Source organism: Bacillus rossius, chromosome 1 (assembly GCF_032445375.1).
Source record: "Bacillus rossius redtenbacheri isolate Brsri chromosome 1, Brsri_v3, whole genome shotgun sequence".
Classification (NCBI taxonomy): domain Eukaryota; kingdom Metazoa; phylum Arthropoda; class Insecta; order Phasmatodea; family Bacillidae; genus Bacillus; species Bacillus rossius.
The window spans coordinates 6,365,579-6,390,131 of record NC_086330.1 but is presented as its reverse complement, the minus strand read 5'-3'; the positions used below and the strand labels follow the sequence as shown (position 1 = coordinate 6,390,131).

General features: G+C 38.0%; 2 protein-coding genes across 2 annotated transcripts in view; one reads left to right on the top strand and one right to left on the bottom strand.

Moving 5' to 3' along the window:
• Positions 1-1,814: 1,814 nt before the first annotated feature.
• On the bottom strand, positions 1,815-19,984 carry LOC134531597 (ubiquitin-like protein 7). Its single transcript, XM_063367331.1, has 8 exons — positions 19,542-19,984; positions 19,361-19,456; positions 16,604-16,710; positions 12,728-12,861; positions 10,223-10,385; positions 7,829-7,928; positions 3,837-4,000; positions 1,815-2,391 (listed from the first exon to the last, which is right to left on the bottom strand). Exons 1-8 carry the CDS (start codon positions 19,687-19,689, stop codon positions 2,218-2,220), a joined length of 1,086 nt encoding a protein of 361 aa, XP_063223401.1. The 5' UTR covers positions 19,690-19,984; the 3' UTR covers positions 1,815-2,217.
• Positions 19,985-20,129: 145 nt separating this feature from the next.
• The window catches only part of LOC134531592 (uncharacterized), a 102,184-nt gene continuing 97,760 nt past the window's right edge, over positions 20,130-24,553 (top strand). The window contains exon 1 of the mRNA XM_063367318.1: positions 20,130-20,511. The gene's annotated coding sequence lies outside the window, so the exon portion shown is untranslated. The remainder of the gene's footprint in view (positions 20,512-24,553) is intronic.

Here is a 24,553-nt window from a genome sequence, read left to right as displayed (position 1 = left end):
ACAAGCATTAACACTGATGAGATCCTGGATTTTATTTAATGGCACTGACAAATATCCTTGTAATTAGAATCTTATGTTTTAATTGTTACGTAGGTCAGGTAGCGAATCCCTCACTTGACTCGTTCCGGATGTGGCTGGGGTCCTCTCCGAACGGGAGGGTCACTGATCGGGTGAGAACCGGCTGAAGGTAGCATCGGTACGACGTCAATGTGCAAGAAATTTTTATTAAAGTGGTTATCCAAAATAATTTTTCCCCCCATAGAAACCAGAATGCAAGGTTTTCTAAAAGTTTGTTAAATTCAGGTTAAAGCTGTGTGACATTTTCAAGGTGACATGCATACAATCAATAGTTAAATCACAAAACAAACGTGAGAAAATATTTGCCTAACTTGAAATATTAAATATGCAAATTGTCTAGTCAAGTGTTGGTTAATTTTTGTTTATTACTACTATTGTACGCCTACTGGCCTACAGAAAAAACAGCTTATTTAGGCCTTTTTAAAGAATGAATTGTGAATAATCTTAATCAAAAATATTTTACAAATGTTATACCTATTGGGAAAAAAAAAAGCTCTCCGCAAAACTAATTAAGAACAGAAAGAATGTGTTTTTGAATACTATTTGGGTTAAATGTTTGTAATAATTTTATTTTAAGATATAATTTTTGTCAATGATGTGAATTGACAGCATATCTTACCTGGTAGCAGTTTCATAAGGTTCTATGGCAACCGTGCATGGCTACCAAGAGTTTGTTTACAAGCTAAGTATAGTTTTTCAAAAATCGTTGGTTATTTCAAAATAAGACACTTCTGTGGCTGGCTAATATGGATGTGTGATATTTTTGGTGATAATTGTTCAATTTCCCAGTTTACTTTGGTTATCTAAACATTCAGTATTTAATTTTTAGAGCCGAAAGAGTTTTGAAGAATAGTGAGAGGATCAGAATTTAAAAAAATTTTGAACTATAGGCCAATTTATCAAAGTTTAAAAGTGGTGAATTTTTACCAGTGCAACTTCTAGCAGGCTATGCATCCTAATATGAAGCCTATTATATTTTTATGTTGGTGAATCACAGTAGTGAACTGAAACTATTTTTATTTATTATCTGGTAACATAATTTATTATTTCAAGCAAAAATTGATGAAAATAACTTTGAATTTTATTTAAATTACAACATTAACGCTTAATAGTGTCAAAATCATCCATCTTACCAGGAGTCTTGTCTGCAGTTTCGCCTGCAAACCGAAAGACTAAGCCAAGGTAATTTAACCAACTGATTTAAATATTAACTAGTGATAGTTACTGCAGATATCATCTTGCGAACCACCTCAAATTATTAATAAAACATTTGTTTTATGATTGTTGCCCTTCCTAATAAAATATTCAGATATTTGTTGCTATATGCATGTGAATCTAAACAAAATATAATTGTTTTAATTAAAAGAGAATTGCGTGTGTTTCTAATTAGATATTGGTGCAAGTGTTGATACTGCCTATGTATTGTGTTACTGTTATTTTCCTATGATTAGTCAGTTTTTCGTTTGTTTGCTATTGAAGTTGAATAAAATAAAATAATTCAACAAGTATTGGGCAACAAAGATATCTGGTATCTGTAGCATTATCTACTCTGTAGTGTATTACACTGCACTAATATGCTGCTCACTATTTCAGAGGGATTGCTTCTGTCTCCAAGGCTCGAACCATCCGCACCCTGCCAACTGCCGTCACCCCAAGCTATCGTCTATCCTTTGGAAACCGAGGTAGTGCAGAAAATAAGAGAATTTTTATACTTAAAAAAACACTTTTCCAACACATGTATTTTATTTTTTTCTTAATTTTACTATTAACAAAACTGAAGAGAGTTGAAGCCGCGTGAAATAAGAGAACATCAAGCCACTAGGGAATAACACGACTTTTACGGGAGATAAATAAAAATTCTGAAACTCTTTTTCGATTGCAAAGTAAAAATTTCATTTTTTTCTGTCACAAGGAACCGATTAGTCTTAAGCAACACAGAACTTTGGAAATTCAATAATTTTCTCTGTAGCCTTTTATAGTTAAATATTAAAAAAAATTCAAGCACAGTATTTTTTTTTTTTTTTTTAATGAAGCTTTCGAACACACATTCATTTGGATTTATGAAAAGATTTTTTTTTTTTTTTTTTTTAAATAAACGCTGTCCGTGTGCAGTCCTGCTCCACTGGGGACAGAGGAAGGCTAGAGGGGGCCCGGGCCCAGCGAGCCGCTGAACACCAGGTTGATGGCCGCCTGCACGTCGCCGCCCGTCGCCTCCAGCGCCTGGATGTTGACGGCGTCGTCCGTGAGCCCCAGCTCGCGCATCTGCTGCAGGTGCACCGCCCAGCCCTCGCCCGCCGGCCGCACGGCCGCCGCCTGGGAACCACACGGACACGCACTGCCTTCCCCCTCCACGCGTTCACACGTCGCACGATAGGGACGCCTGCGTTTTGCGATCTCATTTCGTGTCAAGGTATTTCACAAAACACTGTAGCTTTTCTCCTGTGGTTATTGGCTGAGGTCGGTGAGAGGTGTCGTCCCGCTCTTGACGGGGCCAATGAGTAGACACACCTGTATTTCGCGATTTCATTTCATGTCAAGGTATTTCACAAAAACACTGCAGCTTTTTCCAAGAGTCGTGGCAAATTGCGAGGGTGCAGCCAGTACGGCGACCACATTCTCACTGGCCCCGTCAAGAGCGGGACGGTACCTCTCACCGACCTCAGCCAATAACCATAGGAGAAAAGCTGCAGTATTTTGTGAAATACCTTTGACACGAAATGTATTCGCGAAATACAGGTATCCCTGGTCATACGGATTCCCTCCGCTTGAAGCGCGTGCCAGCCACCGCCACAACGCCGAAGGGCAATGTCGTCAACGCAGGCCACCCCGGAACCATCGTCGCGGGAGCCCGGGTTACTGCGAATACTGAGGTTGGATCAACGAGTAATAGTTAGGGACCCGAAAAATTTGCGGGTTCACTGACCTCCAGGACGGACTCCACAGTATTTAACAAACTCGGGGAAATGACACCTGTTCTTTGGCTGCTGACTCGTGAGATGACTCAACCAATTTTTCCATGATTCGGCACTTTCTTGGTTTAGGTTTTTCCATTGGCCCGAAGTTCCCCCCAGATAAAATGTGGGCCAATCGCAGAAGCTGTACGAAGGTATACTTTTTTCGGATGTCAGTCCATCGCGAAATGAACTCGCGAATTTTTCAGGTCTCTAGTAATAGTATAGCCCCAAGGTGGACACTTAGGACGATAGGAACTTTGGTGAAATAAAAATAAAATAATAAAGGCCCCGATTGTAATTTGCAGATGATAAATAAAGAAACTACTATTTGTCATTTCGGCTCTGAACATATGTGTCATTCTGAGGGTTCTTTTAGTTAATTCCGTTAAGTGGGCTGACATGGGTGCGTGGCCACCACGCACTTTAGAAGTGAAACCACTCAATCAGAGCAACACGTGAAGAGTGTCTGAGCATGCAAGGATGAAGGTGAGTACACAGTTACGAACGTGTTTAAGAACGTACGACTGTATCCCAAGTGCGGGAGCCTGCGAGTAAGCAAGTATGCGACTGAACAAGTATGCAAGCAGGCTACGATAATACGTCATCAAGTGCTGCTGTTGCCATGTGTGTTTACGGCATTTAACTTGACAGACGTGATACATAAACTATCCACCAATAAAATACGTGGATTAATAATGTGACTGAATCAACAATAACGGAACATGTTGCAGGTTCACAATTTTAACCAATATGATTACAAAAAAACCTGCAGAGTATTACAGTTATTTTGTGACAGGCGCTCACCGGCTCGTCGGCGGGCAGCGGGGACTCCTGGCCGCCGGAGGAGCCCACCGTGGCGATGGCCTGCTCCATGGCCTGGCTGAACATCTCGGGCGTGATGACGGGGCCGGAGCCCGACGGCCCCGGGTTGGAGGACGTCGACGACGACCGCGTGGGCGGGAAGATGCCTGCAACAGCGGAGCAGCGCGCGCCACGCCGTCACGGCGATCCGGGGCTTGCAATCGGAACGTCCGAGAAACTCGCTCTTCCAAAAGTTGGGGCAATTAAGAGTTCTAATCTTTAAAGTAAAAAAAAAAAAATTGGTTGTCTGTAAAGTCGATTTACGGACGATAGTTTAACGTGACAACGTCATAACAAAACATTGATGAAATGATTGCATACTTTTTTATGAATAAAATTGAATCATTTTAATTGAATTATCACTATTCTGTATGGATACAATGAAGGAGTGAAATGAAATCTACAATTTAATAATTGATAAATTTACTTTTATTTGACCTCATTGATTCAAATATGTTTATTACTTTAACGAAGAGATTATTTTAACTATGTATAACTTTTATACATGTTTGCTATTTAACTTCTTCCAATCTGTGTTATTCTCTTAAGGATAGGACGATGATAGGAAAAGTAGGAAACGAATGGGAGTGTTTCAAGTTTAATGTGCCTCGAAAAAGTCAAATCGATGGTTGTTCCAATCGAGTGGAAGAGAGAGAGATGCGGTGCAAGCGTAAAATGAGCGTAACGGGATAATGTGCGTAATGGGACACTTTTTTGTGCGTTCAGCCGGCATTCATCGATTTATCAGACATTGTCACGTCAAAAAAAAACTCTATTACGGCATCCATTGTCAAGTAAATCACCAATTCCTATACACCCCCTCTCCTCGAAGTAATGCTGTTTGATTTACACAGTTTAGATGTAACAACGCCAATTAATTATGGCATGATTTAAAGTAGCTGGCCATAGACTCAAAGTAGTGTAATTTTTTTTTCTTTTACGTTAATTTTTTATTTCCAAAGGTGTAGCATTGAATACAATGCAACGGATTAAGAATGTGATGAATCAACAAACAATATTTTGTCTTTCCTTAAACAGCTATTCACTTCCTTCATTACATATTTATTAGAATGACGCCCAAGCATTCAGTCAACATTCATGTTACGCCATCCCGCATGTTAGCAGCATCTCTGGAGAGAAGCCAGAAGCTTTCAGGGCTAGTTTACCTCACGTCCACTAGGATACACTAGTGGCCAATCACAGCAGACACTCATTAAGTAAACAACAGAGTAGGTAATAACGTTAACAGGTTAAATAATCCTTCTAATAGAAAACCTTTAGTGTATGATTTTATAATCTTTAGAATTGAAATATATCTCCTATATTAATATGTAGCATTATTATCTTTTAAATCAGTAATGTTGTTAGAGCCTTGTAGATATGTTATGTCCAATACCTGTTATGTAAATAAAGTGGTCCGTGAATGATTTGAATTTAATTTCTGGTTGTTTAATCTCAAATGTTACTCAACATTTATTTTAATGTACTTCAAATGTATTTATACATATGTTAGAACGATAATCGATTTGAGTAGTGTCTTTATTAAAATGTTTTGTCAGCAAGCACACTTACATCATTGGAAAACACATTATTTTAATTAACATACACTGGTGTAAAAAAAAAAGTATTTGATTAGCGCTCCGTTTTCCTGTAAAGAATAAGGGTGCTACTTCAAGGGGCGGGTGTAAAAGCATGGATCAAGGTACGTTTCGTACTTCATTCCTCACAGGTTGAAAATGTTGCAGACACTGTGAGCTGGTTAATTTTATCACATTCTACGGAGCACTACAGTAATACAGTCATCAAGAACAAGAACAAATTTAAATTCCTTATTAGTTTTTCCATTAAGGCAATAAGAGGTCACTTACAATACTATTTTGTTTTGTTCAATTTGTGAATTGTGTTAATTGATGTACATATGTACTGTATTTTGAAATTAGTGATCTGTTTAATTTAAAGTAAAACTGATTTAACAAATAATAACTATTATTTAAATTTTTTATAACGATTTTATGTATAATAAGCTTGGAAACCATTGCTTCTGCATACATTTAACGAGGTCTGTAAACAAATCCCACATCTATTGTTTTCCTTCCTGCATGCATTGTTTTTTTCTGCTGGTCCTTTGAAAAACGATGGATAGAGGTTTCACTGTATTAGATTACCTCTCCTAATACGAAGTAACCTGTAGTGGGTGCATTCCCCATGCTAAGATTTAACACACATCTGGCCATTAAAATTCCAACAAATGGAAGGAATCACCTGAACGACCTCTCAGTGGGAGAATGGATGGACCGGGGTTGGACAATGACATGATTAGTTCTTCAACAGAGAGGGGCAACACTTGACCACTTGCGACACTACGGGCGGTATAAAGCGGAGGACGCTGAGAGTAAGTGGCACAGACAAGAGTTGGCTTGGCCGTGTTGGAGGACGTGACAACCATGCAAGCAGGTTTCGGTGATTGGCTGCAGGACGATCGTGGCCTAACAAGATTGTGGATCACCTGAACGTGAAACTGGTACGAAATGCAAGCACAGTCACACGGATACGGGACGAATGAGTTGAGCAACGGGACAGTCACGCGACATGCAGGAAGGCAACGGCCCCGTCGCACTAACGAGTGCAAAGACAAGACATCTGGTGTGCGTAACACCTTCCCTCGGGAGATCAATCACACATGTGGTACCTCAACCTGTGTCCACGTTAACTGTTCATCGCTGTCTGTAGTGCCAGGGCATGCGTAATTTTCCAGGTGCCCATTACTGGAGCAGTCACCGACTGCTCGCCACAACTACACGAGACTGCGCTGATCCGTGGAATGTTGTGCCTAGAGAGACGAATGATGAATACTGTTCCTACTTGAGTTTCAAGTCGCATCCAGATCTGGTAACACTGTGGCGCACGCCTGGCCGAAACATGCTTGAAGCGCCCAGCACTGGGAGCAATGGTGTGGGGTGGCGTCAGTTTCAGTCCTGTTCGAACCTAGTTCACATCGATGGTACAACCGTCTGATCATGAAGTGTTGAAGCACCTTCTTGTCTCACAACTTCAAGCACTGTCTAGGGCCCCCAAGTAGACTCCTCTGACATTTCATGGGAAATCACAATGTCACACAGCTTCTTTGGCCTGTGGTAGGACGGCAACTCATGAACACAAATGATGAATCTTGAGCACGCATAGGCTGAGACACCCTAGATGGATATCCAATGTCTCTTCCTTTGAATGCCATCAATGGTGAGGCTACAGTGCTGATGTGTCAGTGTTCTGTACGTCATACAGAGCTGCAAATGTAATTATAAGTATTTCATGCAATAAATATGTTTGTGCTAGCTTAAGTATTTTTGACGTGACGTCTAATAAATAAATGAATGCCGGCTGCACGCAAAAAAAATTTTCCCGTTACGCTGTGTCCCGTTACGCTCATTGTACGCTTGCGCCGCATATATCTCTCTTCCACTCGATTGGAACGACCATCGATTTGACTTTTTCGAGGCACATTAAACTTGAAACACTCCCATTCGTTTCCTACTTTTCCTATCAGCGTCCTAGCCTTAACAGAATAACACTGATTGGAAGAAGTTAAATAGCAAACATGTATAAAAGTTATAGTTAAAATAATCTCTTCGTTAAAGTAATAAACATATTTAAATTAATGAGTGAAAATAAAAGTAAATTTATCAATTAAATTGTAGATTTCATTTCACTCCTTCTTTGTATACATACAAAAAGGTGACAATTCAATAAAAATGATTCAATTTTATTCATAAAAGTATGCAATCATTTCATCAATGTTTTGTTATGACGTTGTCACGTTAAACTATCGTCCGTAAACCGACTTTACAGACAACCAATGTTTTTTGCATTTGCAGTTTCTAATGCCGGCAACATGCACTCAGGTTGAGAACACTCGGCCAGGAGGAGGCGAGGGTTACCCGTGGCGGAAGCGAGGGCGGCGGCCAGCTGCGCGGCCGTGATGGTGGAGTAGGAGTGCTGCCGGGACAGGCTCTCCCCCCGCGGCATCGAGTCCGACGACTGTCGACAAACCACACCGGTCACATCGCGACACCATCGCCAGCTGCAGCCGGTGGCGGATCCAGAGGCTCACCTCGGAGGGGGCACTCTAGGTTTTCAGAATAGCCAGAGAAAAAATGTCTTGAAATTACTACCGTATGTACCTGAATCTAAGACAACCCCCAAACTACAGCCTCATGTTTTAAGGAAAAAAAAAATTTCATTGTATTAAACACATGCCAACAAATTAGATATAAAATTGAAAATATGAATGTTACAAAGTAGTTCAACCACCACTTTTGAAATACCTACTGTTAACAGTTTATGTACAAACAGAAATAAATACCTATATGGCTGGTACTGTAACTGTTGGAAACTGTTAAGAGTTTCATTACGCTGATACATCATCTTCATTGTTGTCAAAAAAATAATCACAGCAAGGAAGTACTGTATAACCTACATTAATGTTTTTGTACAAGAAACTAGTCTATAAGATGGGCGCCATATTGTGGTATAGAAAATTCCAAAAACATCGGTCGTAACATGTGCAGCCAATAACTACTACACAACCCGAAAACATTAACCCAAAATAGGTAGGTTTACCTAAAAATCAGTGTATCTGAATCTAAGGCGACCCCTTTGTTTTGAATTATAAATTATGGTAAAAAATGTCGTCTTAGATTCGGGTATATACGGTAAATTTGTATTTAATCTACTCACACTACACACAAAATCCAACCACCAGATTTTATGATTCTACAAGAAATTCATTGATTATATTAAAATATTTTACAGAAACAATAAATTTTGTCTGAAATATTAATGTAGCAGACAATTGGTTTTTCGGTGGGGGGGGGGGGGGGGTGGAGAGCACTTGCCCCTGGTGCCCTCCCTTGGATCCGCCACTGGCTGCAGCTGTGCCACATACAGCGTTCCCACTCGATTTTTAACAACTTTATTCCTGTTTCTTTTTCAGAAACTATTCATTGAAGCTGTGCTAGAAATATAGATATTAAAAAAAAAAATTAGAAAAGATCTTTACAGCAATTTTAGGGTAGTGTCTCCTCCTACGTAAAATATATAAAAAATATTCACTAGTTACTTCATCACACACAGTTTTAGGCAAATAAAAATTAATAAAATATAATTTGGACTACAACAAAAAAAAACTGATTTCAGAGGATTTTTCCCAATTTTTCTTTCACATACATGATCTAATCACAACATTACCGGTTGTGATTAGAGCATGTAGGTTTTTGTACATCACTCATCAGGTTTTTGTAACACAAATGTGTGTTTTATTGTGAGATTTCCTACGCTTTCTACTGCAACATTTCATTCATGACAAAAAATGCTGTTAAGAGCGTTCTTGTTTTTATTGAAGAAACTGACAAAAAAATTGACAAGGAAATAAGCATTATTTAAGTTATTTAAGCATGTAGTCAACCACAACAGAGCAATCTTATTTTTTTTTTAAATCCAAAATGGAAATTTTTGCATACGGATCGCAGTACATTTTATTAACCTAAAAATCCACATAAAATCTGCAATCCATACGCGGGTAAATATGGTACAATAAAAATGTTGTGCATCCCCATATTCAAAGACGTACAGCAGCACTGGGAAGCACTTTAGACCACAAGTCTATTTCAACTTTTGTCATGATTAACCTGCAGCAGAAGTTTGCCTGTTAATTCAAACACATCCTGTACATTACATAAAAACCAGGCGAAGGGCCTGCAGTAAACCACACAGAGAGGATTCAGGGTGTAGGGGTGACCCCATCACTAGAGACCGGAAAAATTTGCGAGTTCATTTCGCGAGCCGATAGGCTAAAATACAAATAGTTATACCTCAGTGCTGCCTCTGCTATTGGCTCACAACTCACTTGGATGACTCTGAGCCAATGAGAAACACCCGGCCAAAGCTGTATGGAATCACAGGCTGCTACGTTGGGACGTCTCAAAACACAGCAGCCAATGAGTGGGTGACATTTGACAGAGTGTTCGTAGAACTATGGAGTTCATCCTGCAGGTCATTGAACCCGCGAATTTTTCCGGTCCCTACCCATCGTCTATCAAGGAAAACAAATGCTACATTGATGCAAATTACCAAGAAATTGAGGTGTATAGTGAAGGAGGAAGGATGAAAATATTTGGAAATAGTACCCCTCCCCCACCCACCCGGAGAGATTTGGCAGTGCCCATATCCCTTGGATGTACATATCTTTTAAATATTTTTGTAATATTTGAGGAGGTGTATGGACTGTTGCAGGCAAACACTGGGGTGGGTCCCAGCCGAGCGAGGCGACGGACCTGGGAGGAGTCCATCTCGTCGTCGTCGCTCAGGGCGTCCACGGAGTACGAGTAGCCGGAGGTGGAGGCCTGGCTGGTCGCCGTGCCGGCCGCCGCCTCCTCGTGGACCGCAGCCGCGATGTGATTGGCTGCCTCCACTAGGTGCGGGTGCTGCTCCGCCAGCCTGCGCACACGGCACCTCCGACCCTACCAGCAGCACCGAGCCTTGCGGGTAGCCTAAACTTTATTGACGACAGATAGAACAGGCGCAAGATTCGAATGAGTATCCGAAACTGTTTTGTTTCTTTTATTCTGTGTTATTGCGCACAATTTTAGATAGATTTGTTATAAAGATATTTATTGTTACAATTGTGGGTAACCGAAACTTTATTGACAACAGAAAGAACAGGTGCAAGATTCGAATGAGTATCCGAAATTATTTTGCATCTTTAATTCTGTGTTTTGGCGCACAATTTTAGACAGATTTATTATAAAAATATTTATTGTTACAATTGTGGGTAACTGAAACTTTATTGACAACAGAAAGAACAGATGCAAGTTTCGAATGAGTATCCAAAATTATTTTGCTTCTTTAATTCTGTGTTTTTGAGCACAATTTTAGATAGATTTATTTTAAACATATTTATTATTACAATTGTGGGTAACTGAAACTTTATTGACAACAGAAAGAACAGATGCAAGTTTCGAATGAGTATCCAAAATTATTTTGCTTCTTTTATTCTGCGTTATTGCGCACGATTTTAGATAGATCATATTATATATTTACTGTTACAATATGATTTTTTCTACAAAACAAGTCTTTATTTTATGGTTCCTATAAACTTAAAGGACAAATTTTTGTCAGTCATAGCATGTGATGAAAGCATGAAATCATGTGGTGTAGGGATTTTGTTACCACTCACCACCTCTGGCTAGCTCAAATTTGGTGATGAGTGGAACATATAGGTTGCAGGTCACGAAGAAATACGAAATTTATACACAAAGTTCGATGTATTACCTGTTTTATTTATTCATTTAAAAGTCAAACTATATTCCGTACGATGGAGCACACAAAAAAAAAGTTAAACTGTACCTCAAAAATATATAAAACACTGAGCCATCGCCCAACCACAGCCTGCTCGGCCCGCCGCCCGAACGACCGCTCGCCCGGTGCTCGGACAATGACTGATATTACAGCCTTCCTTCCCTTCGTGCGGGCAGTGTCCTGGGCTCGCTGACGAATTTTTCAGCCAACCACGGTGCATGGCAACACAGGCTTCCATGAAACGCTTACTTCTGTTCCCACGACGCAGCGATTTTGTCTCTCTCTAACACACTCCCGTGACCGTGACTCACACGCCTAGCGTGTGAAACAAAGCCTCGGTCGTGGAAAAATGAAGAATTACGTCAGCACGCCTTCCCACACAAAGAAGACCGCAAAAAAAAAAAATACTTCAAAAATAAACATATGAATTTTAAAAATAAAAACAATAAACCCGGAGAATTACGTTCACAATAACTTTGAAAGGAAAAAATTTTACATCTAACCCGAAATATGAAAAAAATTTATAACAAATGATTATTACTGGATTGCATGAGGAAGGCTGTAATTTTGGTTGTTACAATTTGGATTAATCATTCCTATATAGGGTTCATCTCAGAACTACCTATATTTAAATCATTCATTAAATCTCTAAAAATCAAGTTTTCCGAAAAAAAAAACCTCAAAAAAATCTGATTTCTAAGACTTTGGGAAAACCTAAATTGTATTTAAAACAATTTTATTTAGAATTGTCACAAACTGATATTAAGATTAAGATGCCTGTAGCAGAATTAAAAAAAATCATCAAGGGGAAGGACGACGGCCATGAGCTCGGCTCATGAATTAGTGCTCGGCGATGTTGGATCAAGAAAAAAAACCTTCTCTTGGCCCCGAACCTTGTTTTCGATTTTCGACAACCTAAAGAGCCATAGTGGTTTGATCACCGGCCTCCCATCAAGGTGATGCGAGGTCAAACTTAGATTTTTTTTTGCAAGCTGTCAGTTGTGGCGTGAGCCTTTAGAAATTTATCTAAGTCGTCATCCCTTCCCATCCCACCGGCGTTCCATTCTCCCCCTTCACCTTCATCATCTCTAGTGACCCCAAAGTCAACGAATTTCATGACTGATTAGTAGAGACCTGCAAAATTCGCAGTTTCGATGGTCTTCAGGATGGACTGCACGTACCCCTGTACACTCGGGCAAATAACGCAAGTTCATTGGCTGCCGACTTGTAAGTCGTCTCAGCTGGTTTGTCTGTGATTCGATCCGTCTTTGGTTGAGGGTTTATAACTGGTTGAGATTCGTCCAGATGAACAGTAAGCCAATAGCAAAATTACCTAAGAGGTATATGTGTTTGCATTCTAGCCTATCACCGAAAGAATCTGCAAATTTTGCAGGTCTCTACTGATTAGTTTATTTATTCAAAACCCAGGAGGGTAGGGTCCACCCATGCACAGCACACACGCAGCGGCGAGGGGGCCTCACTTGCGCACGGTGGTGATGTCCTCCAGATGCACCAGCAGCTCCGGGTCCTGGATGATGCCCATGGCCACCGGGTCCTCCCGCAAGGACGGCGTCGCCATCAGGACGTTCTCCAGCACCTCCGGGCGGGTCAGCCGCTGCAACACCACAGTCGCGCCACGCTTACAAACTGTCCATGCCATGCTTACAAACTGTCCACGCCATGCTTACAAACTGTCCACGCCATGCTTACAAACTGTCCACGCCATGCTTACAAACTGTCCACGCCATGCTTACAAACTGTCCACACCATGCTAACAAACTGTCCACGCCATGCTTACAAACTGTCCACGCCATGCTTACAAACTGTCCACGCCATGCTTACAAACTGTCCATGCCATGCTTACAAACTGTCCACACCATGCTTACAAACTGTCCATGCCATGCTTACAAACTCTCCACGCCATGCTTACAAACTGTCCATGCCATGCTTACAAACTGTCCACACCATGCTTACAAACTGTCCATGCCATGCTTACAAACTGTCCACGCCATGCTTACAAACTGTCCACGCCATGCTTACAAACTGTCCATGCCATGCTTACAAACTGTCCACACCATGCTTACAAACTGTCCACACCATGCTTACAAACTGTCTACGCCATGCTTACAAACTGTCCACATGGTACAAATACACATTTATACTGATATTACAAGTCTCTAGCCAATAGAAATGGTATGTAGTGTCAATTTCACTAGAGCTATGGTTGAGTGACAACACATTATGTACGTTACTACCCAATGACCATCCTAATGCACTAATTTTGATACTTTCCATAATTTTATTCATGACTATCCTACGCATCTGAAGTTTATGGTACTCTATCTAAGTCAAATTCAAAAAGAAGTAGGCTTCAACAGAAAAATATGCAATAGCAGTAGGGTTCTCTAGAGTTTTGCTTTGAAACATTTCAAAGAGATATTTTAATAGCAAAAATTTATGAACTGAAATTAATTTAACGACTTCTACAATTCCATGTAATTTACAATTATTTAAAAATTTAATATACTAACTCAATAAAATTAAATTATTTGGAAAGAAATGGAAATAAAGTGTGAGAAAATTATATTACGTATGTAGCCTGTTGATTAAGTGTAATCAAACTCTCTATGACATATAAGGTAAGTGCCCCAGTACTCGTCACTGCTCCAATGGTCGTCACTAGCAACTTCAAATGTAAATAATAGAGAAGTAGCTCAATATATCGCCAACTTAAATATTGACAAAAATTTAGTCGACGTTCTAGCTGAAATTACCACAATAGTTTTCGGAACAAACACTATTTTCAATCAAAAAAAGTCCGTGCATCAAAAGTTCGTAGAGCAGTGAAGATAAATAGGGGAATTCCTATACTAAAACACTAAGGACGTTAGTGCACATTTTTACTTCTAATTCTGTAATTTTTCATGTTTATTCGTGATGTTTTGTGCTGAATGTGTTAGTTAAATGTTCTTGAAGAGGTGAAAGTGTTTATTTAAAAAAATTCGTTTTCTTTGTATGATTTAGTTAGGGTGACGAAAACTGGATCAATAAAAACCTTGTATTGCTAGTGTTCGTCATACCTGACGAGCACTGGTACATTTAATATTTTATTTAAAGTTGTGCTAAGTTACACCCTAAAGTTCTTAAATAATATTGGTTCTTTGTTGTTAATAGACAAAGTACGTTATTATGATCAGATCCAGTAGTCGTCACCTATGACGACTTCCGATGCATGTGTATGACGACTTCTGGGTCGGAAATTACTTTACTTTATTGATTGCAAAAATTGTGTAGGCATTGTTGTTTACATTAATTTAGGGGTCATTCGATATATATTTTGACATTAATAAGTAAACTAAACATTGTAATGTGTCTCGTTCTTTAATTACAGGGCAAAATGCCAAAACGGAAAATACTGTTGTATGAAGAGTCAGCCATGGAAGCTGCTCTTAAAGATGTAGCGAATGGTATGAGTATAAAATGTGCAGCGGAAAAAAATAGTGTGCCAAGGAACACATTGTCCGATAAACACAAAGGCAAATCGCCCTTGGGTAGGAAGATGGGCGGGCCCTGATTCATTTTTATATTTTACTTGTGATACCGCATAACATGCTATGTTGCAGCAACGAATTGAGTCGTATTGCGTACGCGTACAGTATGACGTCGCGTAAATAATAATAAATATAATATAAACAATTAACAATATTTGATAATTAAACAGTTTTTGTTAACCAAGAAACAATTAAATCTCATTAGAGTGGCTTTATTATATCTCTTTTAAGATAAGAACAAAAAAAAACGTGAAAATACGCGATAGTGAAAAACAAAAACATACATATTTCTAATTTGTAAAAAAATACTTTGTTACGTTGTTTCTGTTCCAATCTCAAACTTTGTCTACACACATAATACCTTTAATAAACAGTAAAAAAACTTAGACGAGGAATTTCCAAATTATACTTTATTAATAAACAAACATCGTTCTTTGTATCGTAAATTCATTGAATATGCGCGCACATGCGTAAAATATACAAGAAATGCGAGTAACAAAATGCAGCCGTGTGTAACGTTTCGTTACTCGTTACTAGACGGCACACCCGTTACTCAGTAACGAATACATTCGGTTTGCTACAGCTCTATGTGCTGTCCCTCTTTGTTCCGTGAGTGCTGTAAGTAAATTCAAAATTTAATGAGGATTATTCATTATATTACTGAACGATCTTTATGAAATGCCATTTTGATGTTTAAAATATAGTACCAAATAAAATTTGAAGCCCAAATAGTACAATACTACCATTCTGGATCCATGAATTAAAACTAATGCAGCCGAAATCGCACATGACGACTACTGGCACAAACATGTGACGAACACTGGCAAACACGAAAATTTGCATGACGACTACTGGCTCGAAATCACACTTTTTTCAAAATTATAAATCTACAAAAATAATTTGTGTTTATCGAAGAGTGTTGGATAGCATTGTAGAGTAAAGTTTGAGGTTAAGAACAAACATGTAGGGGCAGTAATACATCTACAAGGTTATGTACACAATTTTTTTTTTTTATAAAACTCTTCTTAGCATGACGACTACTGGTACATCTACCTTAATGGAAACCAGCATTGACATATATGTCCATAAATACGTTTTAAATCAATCTGAACCTTTGAAAGAATACATCAAAAAACGTCTGAATGAATTATCTGGCATTTAATTATTTTGTTAAATTTTAGGATTTATTCAATTTGACTTGTAGCTTCAAAAGAAAAGAAAAAAATTGGTTAGTCTATAAAGTCGGTTTACGGACGATAGTTTAACGTGACGTCATAACAAAACATTGATGAAATGATTGCATACTTTTATAAATAAAATTGAATCATTTTTTTGAATTATCACTATTTTGTATGGATACAAAGGAGTGAAATGAAATCTACAATTTAATTGTTAAAATTTATTTTTATTTGCACTCATTAATTCAAATATGTTTATTACTTTAATGAAGAGATTATTTTAACTATAACTTTTATACATGTTTTCTATTGAACTTCTTCCAATCTGTGTTATTCTGTTAAGGATAGGACGATGATAGGAAAAGTAGGAAACGAATGGGAGTGTTTCAAGTTTAATGTGCCTCGAAAAAGTCAAATCGATGGTTGTTCCAATCGAGTGGAAGAGAGATAGATGTGACGCAAGCATACAATGAGCGTAACGGAACACAGCGTAACAGGACAATGTGTGTAGCGGGACACTTTTTCATGCGTGCAGCCGGCGTTCATCGATTAGACGTTGTCACGTCAAAAAGTACCATTACGAAAGTAGCTAGGCTGAAACACCTCACGGTGCAGAGTGCCTATGTACCTGCAAGGCGCTCCTCAGGCTGTGGTTGCGGGCGAACGACCGGAACGCTGTCACCAACTCCTGGATGTCCCCCTCCGTCGGAGACGGCCTGCCGTGGACCATCGTCTCTGCACACGCGTCCATACAGAACCAGCGAGTGGGCTTATCTTTGAAAGATTTGTGCAATGGGAGTGCATGACTTGATGTACGCTTTTGGACATACCCCATTGCTAAGCACACATATGTCTGAAGAAAACGTTTTGGAAAACGATTGTGTTTGTTTCGTCTTTTCGTTTTGTCTGTTTTTGACTCATTTAAACTGTTGTGCTGAATTTTTTTTATGTGCTGTCATTATTTGTGAGGGTTTTTTCAATCTGTTAGTCCATTTTTCTTTGTTTGTTGACCATATTCCTGTCATTGAATATTATGTGGTGTTTATATCCTGTTGACAACAGCAATTTTTTGCTTAATTTGTGTTTTTGTCTTTTGGGTTTTTTGTAGTTTTCTTCTACAGACATACATGTGCTTAGCAATGGCGTATGTCCAAAAGTTTACATCAAGTCAGCAAGTTGGCTTAGACTTTCATACCAAGCTCACCCTCAAAATCCTAAATGAACAGATGTCTATGATTTCCTCTTTTTAGGGCATCCAAAAATGTGCTAATACACACATCCATAAATGACAACCACAGTGTTCAAGTGGACAGATCACTTGTCTCCCACAAGCAATAATGTTGTACTTGATGCGGGTTTGATTCCTGGCTAGGTCACTCACAGTTTGTACCCTCAAGTGCAAACCAAGATTAAGGACCTCTTTACTTCATCACCTTCACCACTTTCAAAATGGTAAAAAAAAATTTTAATTACAATACACTCATAATATTAACTACTTAGGAATAATTGAGAATTGTTTTCATTCTGTATTTGTAGAGATTGCCGCTTAGTGAGCCTCCATCTAACTTGGAAAAAAAAATTTCATATTAACATTTGATCTATAACTACTTACCACAGAACAGTAAATATTTTAATTGGTTTTTTTAGACAAAAGTTTTCAAAAATATTTATAAAGTTAAACAAAAATAAACATAAATTCGATAATAGTACATGGCAGGGAAGTTTTATTCATTTTCTTATTTCAACCTCAGGTTTCTTCAATCCTTAGCAGAAGTGGTTTTTATTATCAAAAACTTTTTCAGACAAACATTTTAGATAAAAATTACAAGATTTACAAACAATGTGAATGGATTTGATGGTATGCCTACTAAGGGAATTATTAATATATTTTTATATTTTAACATCTCTTTATCCATATGTTTCAGCAATAGTTAGTTGTACCTATTACAAATTATTTCAGACAAAAGTTTTGATAATAATTATAAGGTTTAAAATAATTTGAACAGATTTGACAAGTGTGTATACTAAGGGAGTAATACATTTTTTTGTCATTCAACCCCTGATTATTCCATCCCTTGCAGAAATGGTTGGTTGTATAAAAAATTATTTCAGACGAAAGTTGTAGATAATAATTAAAGGTTTTACAATAAAGCAGAAGAAATTTAATAGTGTATATGGTTCAGAAAAAAAAATATATTTTTTTTTTAAATTATTCACTTTATTTTTTCAACTCCCTGCAACAATGGCTTGTCTTATCACAAGTAGTTTCAGACAAAAGATTTTGATAAAAATTATAAGATTTACAAACAATTTGAATAATCTACCAAAGAAGTAATGAATTTTGTTTAAATTTTACCCCTCATTTTTTCAACCCCTTGCAGAAATGGTTTGTCTGATCAAAAATCATTTCAGACAAAAGTTTTAGATAAAAATTATAAGATTAACAAATTTGTGCAAATTTATAGTTGTGCCTACGATATAGTTTGTACTCTATAAGCCTTGTTTTTTCAACACCCTGCAGTTAAGGTAGGTCGTATCAAAAATTTATTCAGACAAAAGATTTTGGTATTACTTCTATGAGCAATATGTTCAAACAAACCATTTTTCCATATTATAGGAGTTACAGCAATATTTCTGTTTTTAAAATAATCTTCTCCATTTCTACCCTTTTAGTCGGATATTGCCCATTTACGATATTCTACTACTAGTTTTTACGGTTCAGTTTGGAAGTGATTTGTGAAAAATTGTGGCCGTTATTGTGTCCATTCAATTGTGATTATATATACACACACAAATAATTATTACGTTTGAAACAGTATGGACTCGCATAATTTTTTTTAAAGTTATTATTTATGTTACATTGAGTTGCAATACCCAAATCAAAAATATACAAATGGTAACTACAAACAATAATTTTTCAGAAACCAGTAGAAATTAAGAAACACTGTTTACAGGGTAAATAGAGGAACGACTTTGTTAGAAACAATTTCATTATAATAAATTGTAAAACAATCATAATATTAACTACTTTGATTATTAAAGTAATGCCTGTATTGACAAAAGTTCTCGTAAACAAACAAACAGACCCACACTGGAAAGAAATAAATGGTGACAGCAGTACCAATGCACAGGTATAGTAATGTAACCAACAAATCCAGTATGAATTTAGGTACGCTGTTTTCAGGGTGAATACTAATTACACTAAAGAAGTTCAAAAAATTTTTCTTGTAATTTAATAATTTATTCACGGAAAAGCCGTTACGTAAGAAAATTACTATTAACGTTAGCGTCACCATATTGTCATCAATATTGTTATGGTATTGGGATCTAGACAACTCCCAAATTTTGTTACAGCCAAAAGTAAAATGGTTAGTTGGTAAGTTACCTTTTGACTTGAGAACGTGAACCATTACCCCAGGTTTTAATCCGCACGATCTCAGCGTCACACCGTCATTAAGAACATTCCCACAATAAATAAGCACTGAAAACAAAGAAACATTATTTGCTACTATCTAAGAATAATTACAATTACTAATTAAAATAAGCAGCAAAAAAGAAAAATTAACCTAATAATTGTTTCGGTACACTGGTTTGCTTTGACACTTCTGCTCTCAGATGATCTACTTTACTGTCGAAATTAATCCCGTCGATTTTAACTCGCTGGAAAGAGTTCAATGACAGTCGTACTCCAAGCACTAAACTATTATTATCCATTATGCTTTACGCTTTCACACAACCCGAACGAAACACTCTCTCATAGCATGAGCATACATAACCTAAACAAAAGTGACATTGCAGTTGCTATCGACGAAAAAAAAAACGCAAGTCAACAACTTATATCAACTACAGAAACAATTTTAGTGAGTAAATAACATGTAAACCTGCATTTGTCATTGAAATAAAAATGTTTTGCCTTGCTAAATTATTATGAAGTAAAACAATGTAATTATGAGCAATATAATTTATTATTATTGTTTTTTTTATAAAGTAAAAGCTGGGTTCTTTTAAAGTGCACTGATGCTACTACTACATTTATCAGTTAACGTAAAACGCAATTGTTTTTTTTACAACTTTCTGCAAAAACCACAGTAGTCTCGAGCTGACTATTATTTTTGAAATGTTTCCGAACCTGCAAGTATGAGGGCGGGAGCGACCGTTACGCCATCTAACGCCATAACCTTACATTAGCAGCGCAGCGGAGCGGAGCTGGTCTGTTTGGACGCTCACGGCACAGGCGGGTGAATCGGGGGGTCGCGTAGCGCCTGGGGTGTATACACCAAGTGCGGTCGTTACTGAAAAGGCGCGATGGCTAACTGCACCGGGCGAAATTAAAAGAAGAAAGAAAAAAAACTGATTTTTTCGAGCGGAGGAGGTGTTTAGCTGGAAGGCAAAATGACCGTAGTCAGTTCTTGTGCGAGTTTTCAGTGAGGATCGAAGTGTTTTTTTTTGTAACGCAGTGTGGATACTTGAGTGTTGGAAACTTTGCTGCATAACGAAGATAAATACGTGGAAGGAGCTGTCAGCGGAGCAGAGACGGTAGGTGAGGAGGCTGGGTAGAGCGAGCGAAGGGTTACCTACCTGGCCTGCGGGACCAGTTGGTCGCAATGGAATGTAGCGAGGCCATGCAGATGGAGCTGATCTGGGCGGTTGGGATGCTGCGGCCACTTGTTCAACGTCGTGAAATTCCTTTTTTCGTCATTTAAACGTGTGCTTTTCTCGACTGTTACCGTAGGCATCGCCTGGTGAAGGATTCCATTCTGAAAAAATACCGCATTTAGTTCCACGACAATTGGTTTTAACATTTGAAGTTAACAGGAGTAAGTTGTCTTGACCTCTCAGGGACAACGGCCAGTTATGTCAGCATTCCTGCTCGTGCATACAGTCGAGCTACCAGTTCTCGTTACGGAACGATGGTTTTCCGAGAAAACCGTTAGTAAGTTAATGCGTATCCTCGCCTTCAGGGCTCGTCATTAACAGCGTTTTTTTTTTATTCGGAGAAATGTTATGCCCCTTTACACGAATACTTATTTACATTTGTTTCTTAAGTTTTTTCCGTTTTTTTTTTTGTAGAAGGGGTTATTAAATAATGTGTTACCCTAATAATATATAAACGTGAGCGTATGAATGATTGTTACTCAATCACGTAAACGCACAAAAACATGATTTCTGCGGTAATTAAAGGCTCTGCGGATTGTATTGAATAAATAATTATTCAAAATAATATTATTTGGTTTTGGTTAAACTTAAACATCCTAGGAGGAAATACGATGGGAATTAATTACAAACAAACAGTAAGTGTTTTTTTCTCCAACATGTGAAGCTGTTGTTTATACAAATAAGTGATACAAGCAGTGCGATCATTATAAGTACCTACATAACATTGGTATTTCTATGTGGTTATTAGGTAAAGTAGCGTGACTAGTTACACTAACACGATAATAATTACATTTATCCTCGTTATTTCAGTGATTTTCCACAACTTGAAATAATTTTAACAAAGCTTCATACATATTTAATGTTACGTATCATAAATATATATAGAATCCTACACGAATAATATATTTGGTCAAAACTAGTAAAGAAACATTAGAAGAAACCCAATATTTTTATTACCTCAATTGTTTACATCAAGAGAGTATCCGGATAAAAATGAAGAAAAAAAAGCGGATGTGAATTTTTCCCTACTAATTTATATAATTGCAATGACCCGATTTGTGTCCGACGGAAACTAATCTCCCTGGTCTGAATACATTGTCAACTTGAACTTTTTGTCCCTGACCGTGTCCTTCGGTAGCACAGTAGAAGACTAATTGTAATTTTGCTGTTTTTGGTTCCCGTTTCAAAATGTTAAACAGTAATAACGGACGGTGTGGTAAGAAGCCAAAAGTACCGAGACATAATAATGATCAGTGCTGTCCGTTTGCGACCGGCGCTTTTCAAAGGCCAAACACACGAATGAATTTTTTTTGCAGTGGACTTGTATTTCATTTATTAGCAATTACATTTGCTGTCTAAAATAAATATTATTGGATTTCTACGAATTTCACACTTTAAATTAATATTTAAAACTTAGCTGCTTACTCATTTACAATGAATAAAAAACAACCGAAAAACATTTATTTTGGCGCTCTATTTTACTGCGCTCTGGTGAGTACTTCAGAAATCAATAGATTCGGACTTGAGACATCGCAATTGTAGACAGGGCCGTTTTCCGTGCAACAATGTGTGACGTCATTCACATTAGGATAAGGACACGGACCGCCCACAGGTTCGGGCTATTGCAGACGGGTCTTTCTTTACCCAATGACGTCTTAACTACTCAGCAGATTTTGATAAAATTTGGAACAGAGGTGGCAGGTAACCCATATAGTGATTCAACACACATCCTATACATCATTACGAAATTCCATCGTAAGGGGTTGAAAAGGATTGCAAGTAATTTCGTAAGAGAAATAAACCCATCTTCGAAGCAAATTAAGTTGATATTGGGTATGAATAATGATGACCATCAAAAATTTACCAAATACTTTTTACTGTTTTCCTCAATTCTTCACTAGTGGATAAAATGAAGCAAAATTGTGTATTACCGTAAAAAATATGAAGCTATTGAAGTAAAATTTAAGATATTAGGTACAGGGCCGGTCCTAGGTATAAGCAAGCTACGCGGCCGCGTGGGGCGCTGGTCAAACGGGGGCGCCGAGCCGCCGAAGGCGGCAAACCCCCGGCCTTGTCCATGGTACATATTAGTACCTAGTTTACGTGACCCGGCCGGGAAGTGAACCCGGATCGCCTTGGTGGAAGGCGATCGATCTAACCGCTCGGCCGCCGCGGCCCCAAATATAAAATAATAAGCACTAATATCAAAGAGAAGAGAATATTTGTTAATAACAAGCAGTTACAGTAGAGTGTTTCTTCGTGGCATTACTTATTTTTTCTTGTTTAGTTTTCACATTCTCGTAACATACTGCGAAGGTGTTTATCATTAACTTATGTACCACGCCCTCTAAAGTGTGACGTCTCGTCGGAACGAATTTGATGGGCCCAACTTCACATCACGCAAGACGCATGGTGCAGCAGAGCACTGTAGAGCAGACGATATCTCTCTTTCTCACACATGTACACACACACCGTCAGGTGCCACACCACTTTTCCAACGCGTCTGTTAATTCTGAAGAAACATATGTTCATTACTTAAGCAAAAATATTCAAAATAAGTTTATTGGTATCTTGTCCACTAAAATCTAAGATCGTATTTTAAATTAGATAATACAGGCTACATATTATTCCATAATACTGGACTGTACACCCGATGTAAGTCACACTGAACAAATGACATTAGTGGTAAGGTTTGTTAAATTTGTAGAAAATGTAGAAGTGTCAATTAAGGAACATTTCTTAGGTTTCGTACCTATCACACATTCTACAGGCTAAGGCCTCACAGAAACCTTACTCAATGAGCTATCTACACGGAACATTCCTTTAAAGAACATGAGAGGCCAGGGATATGATAATGGCTCCAATATGAAAGGAAAGCATGTTGGAGTTCAGAAAAGGATACTTGATTTGAATTCTCGAGCATTTTTTTCTGCCATGTGGAAACCACTCCCTTAATTTAGTGGTTAATGATGCCGCTCTGTCTTGACCTTCTGCAGTTGACTGTTTTAGCATTATTCAAGAAATTTTTAATTTCTTCTCATGTTCAACCCACCGATGGAGTATTTTGATGAAACACACGCCAAATCTTACTGTAAAAGCTCTCTGCAACTCTCGATGGGAGAGTAGGATTGAGGCCTTATTGCCTCTAAGATTATTGAGGAAATATACGATGCTGTGTATGAAGCCTCTCAAGACCAGAAACTCGATGTATTTGGCAGAAACGCTGCTTTAGGAATCGTAAGAAAACGGCAAAGTTTCAAGTTTCTGTGTTGTTTAGTAATTTGGTATGAGATTCTGTTCAAAATAAACATGGTAAGTAAGGTCTTGTAAAAGGTTACAACTAACCTGCAAAGCTCAATGGATCTCGTCAAAAGTGTACAGAGATTTCTAGAGCAAATAAGATCTGATGAAGACCTGAATAACGTCATCACATATGCAAAACAGGTTGCAGAAAAAGTCGGTATTGCTGCTGACTTTGAAAAAGAAACTCAAGTCCGGTCCAAGGAAAACAAAAAAGCAATTCTCCTACGAGACTGAAGATGAACCTATTCAGGATGGGAGGACATCGTTCAAAGTTAACTTCTTCTTTGTAGTACTTGACACAGCAATATCTTCGCTTAAAGAGAGATTTTAACTCATGGAGAACCACAGTAAGAGTTTCAAATTTCTTTATGATATTACAAATTTACACACTTGGGATAGAAATGAGTTGAAGGATACTTGTAATTTTCTAGACAGTGTTCTAAGTGATGGAGCAGATCGTGATATAAACGGAGTTGAACTGTTTGACGAGCTACAAATTTTTGGACTTATGCTGCCGTCTGAAAGTTCTCCAGCTAATTCTTTGTCGTTCATAACCAAAAATGGTTATATGGACACCTTCCCAAACATTTTTGTTGCGCTGAGAATTCTTCTGGCTCTT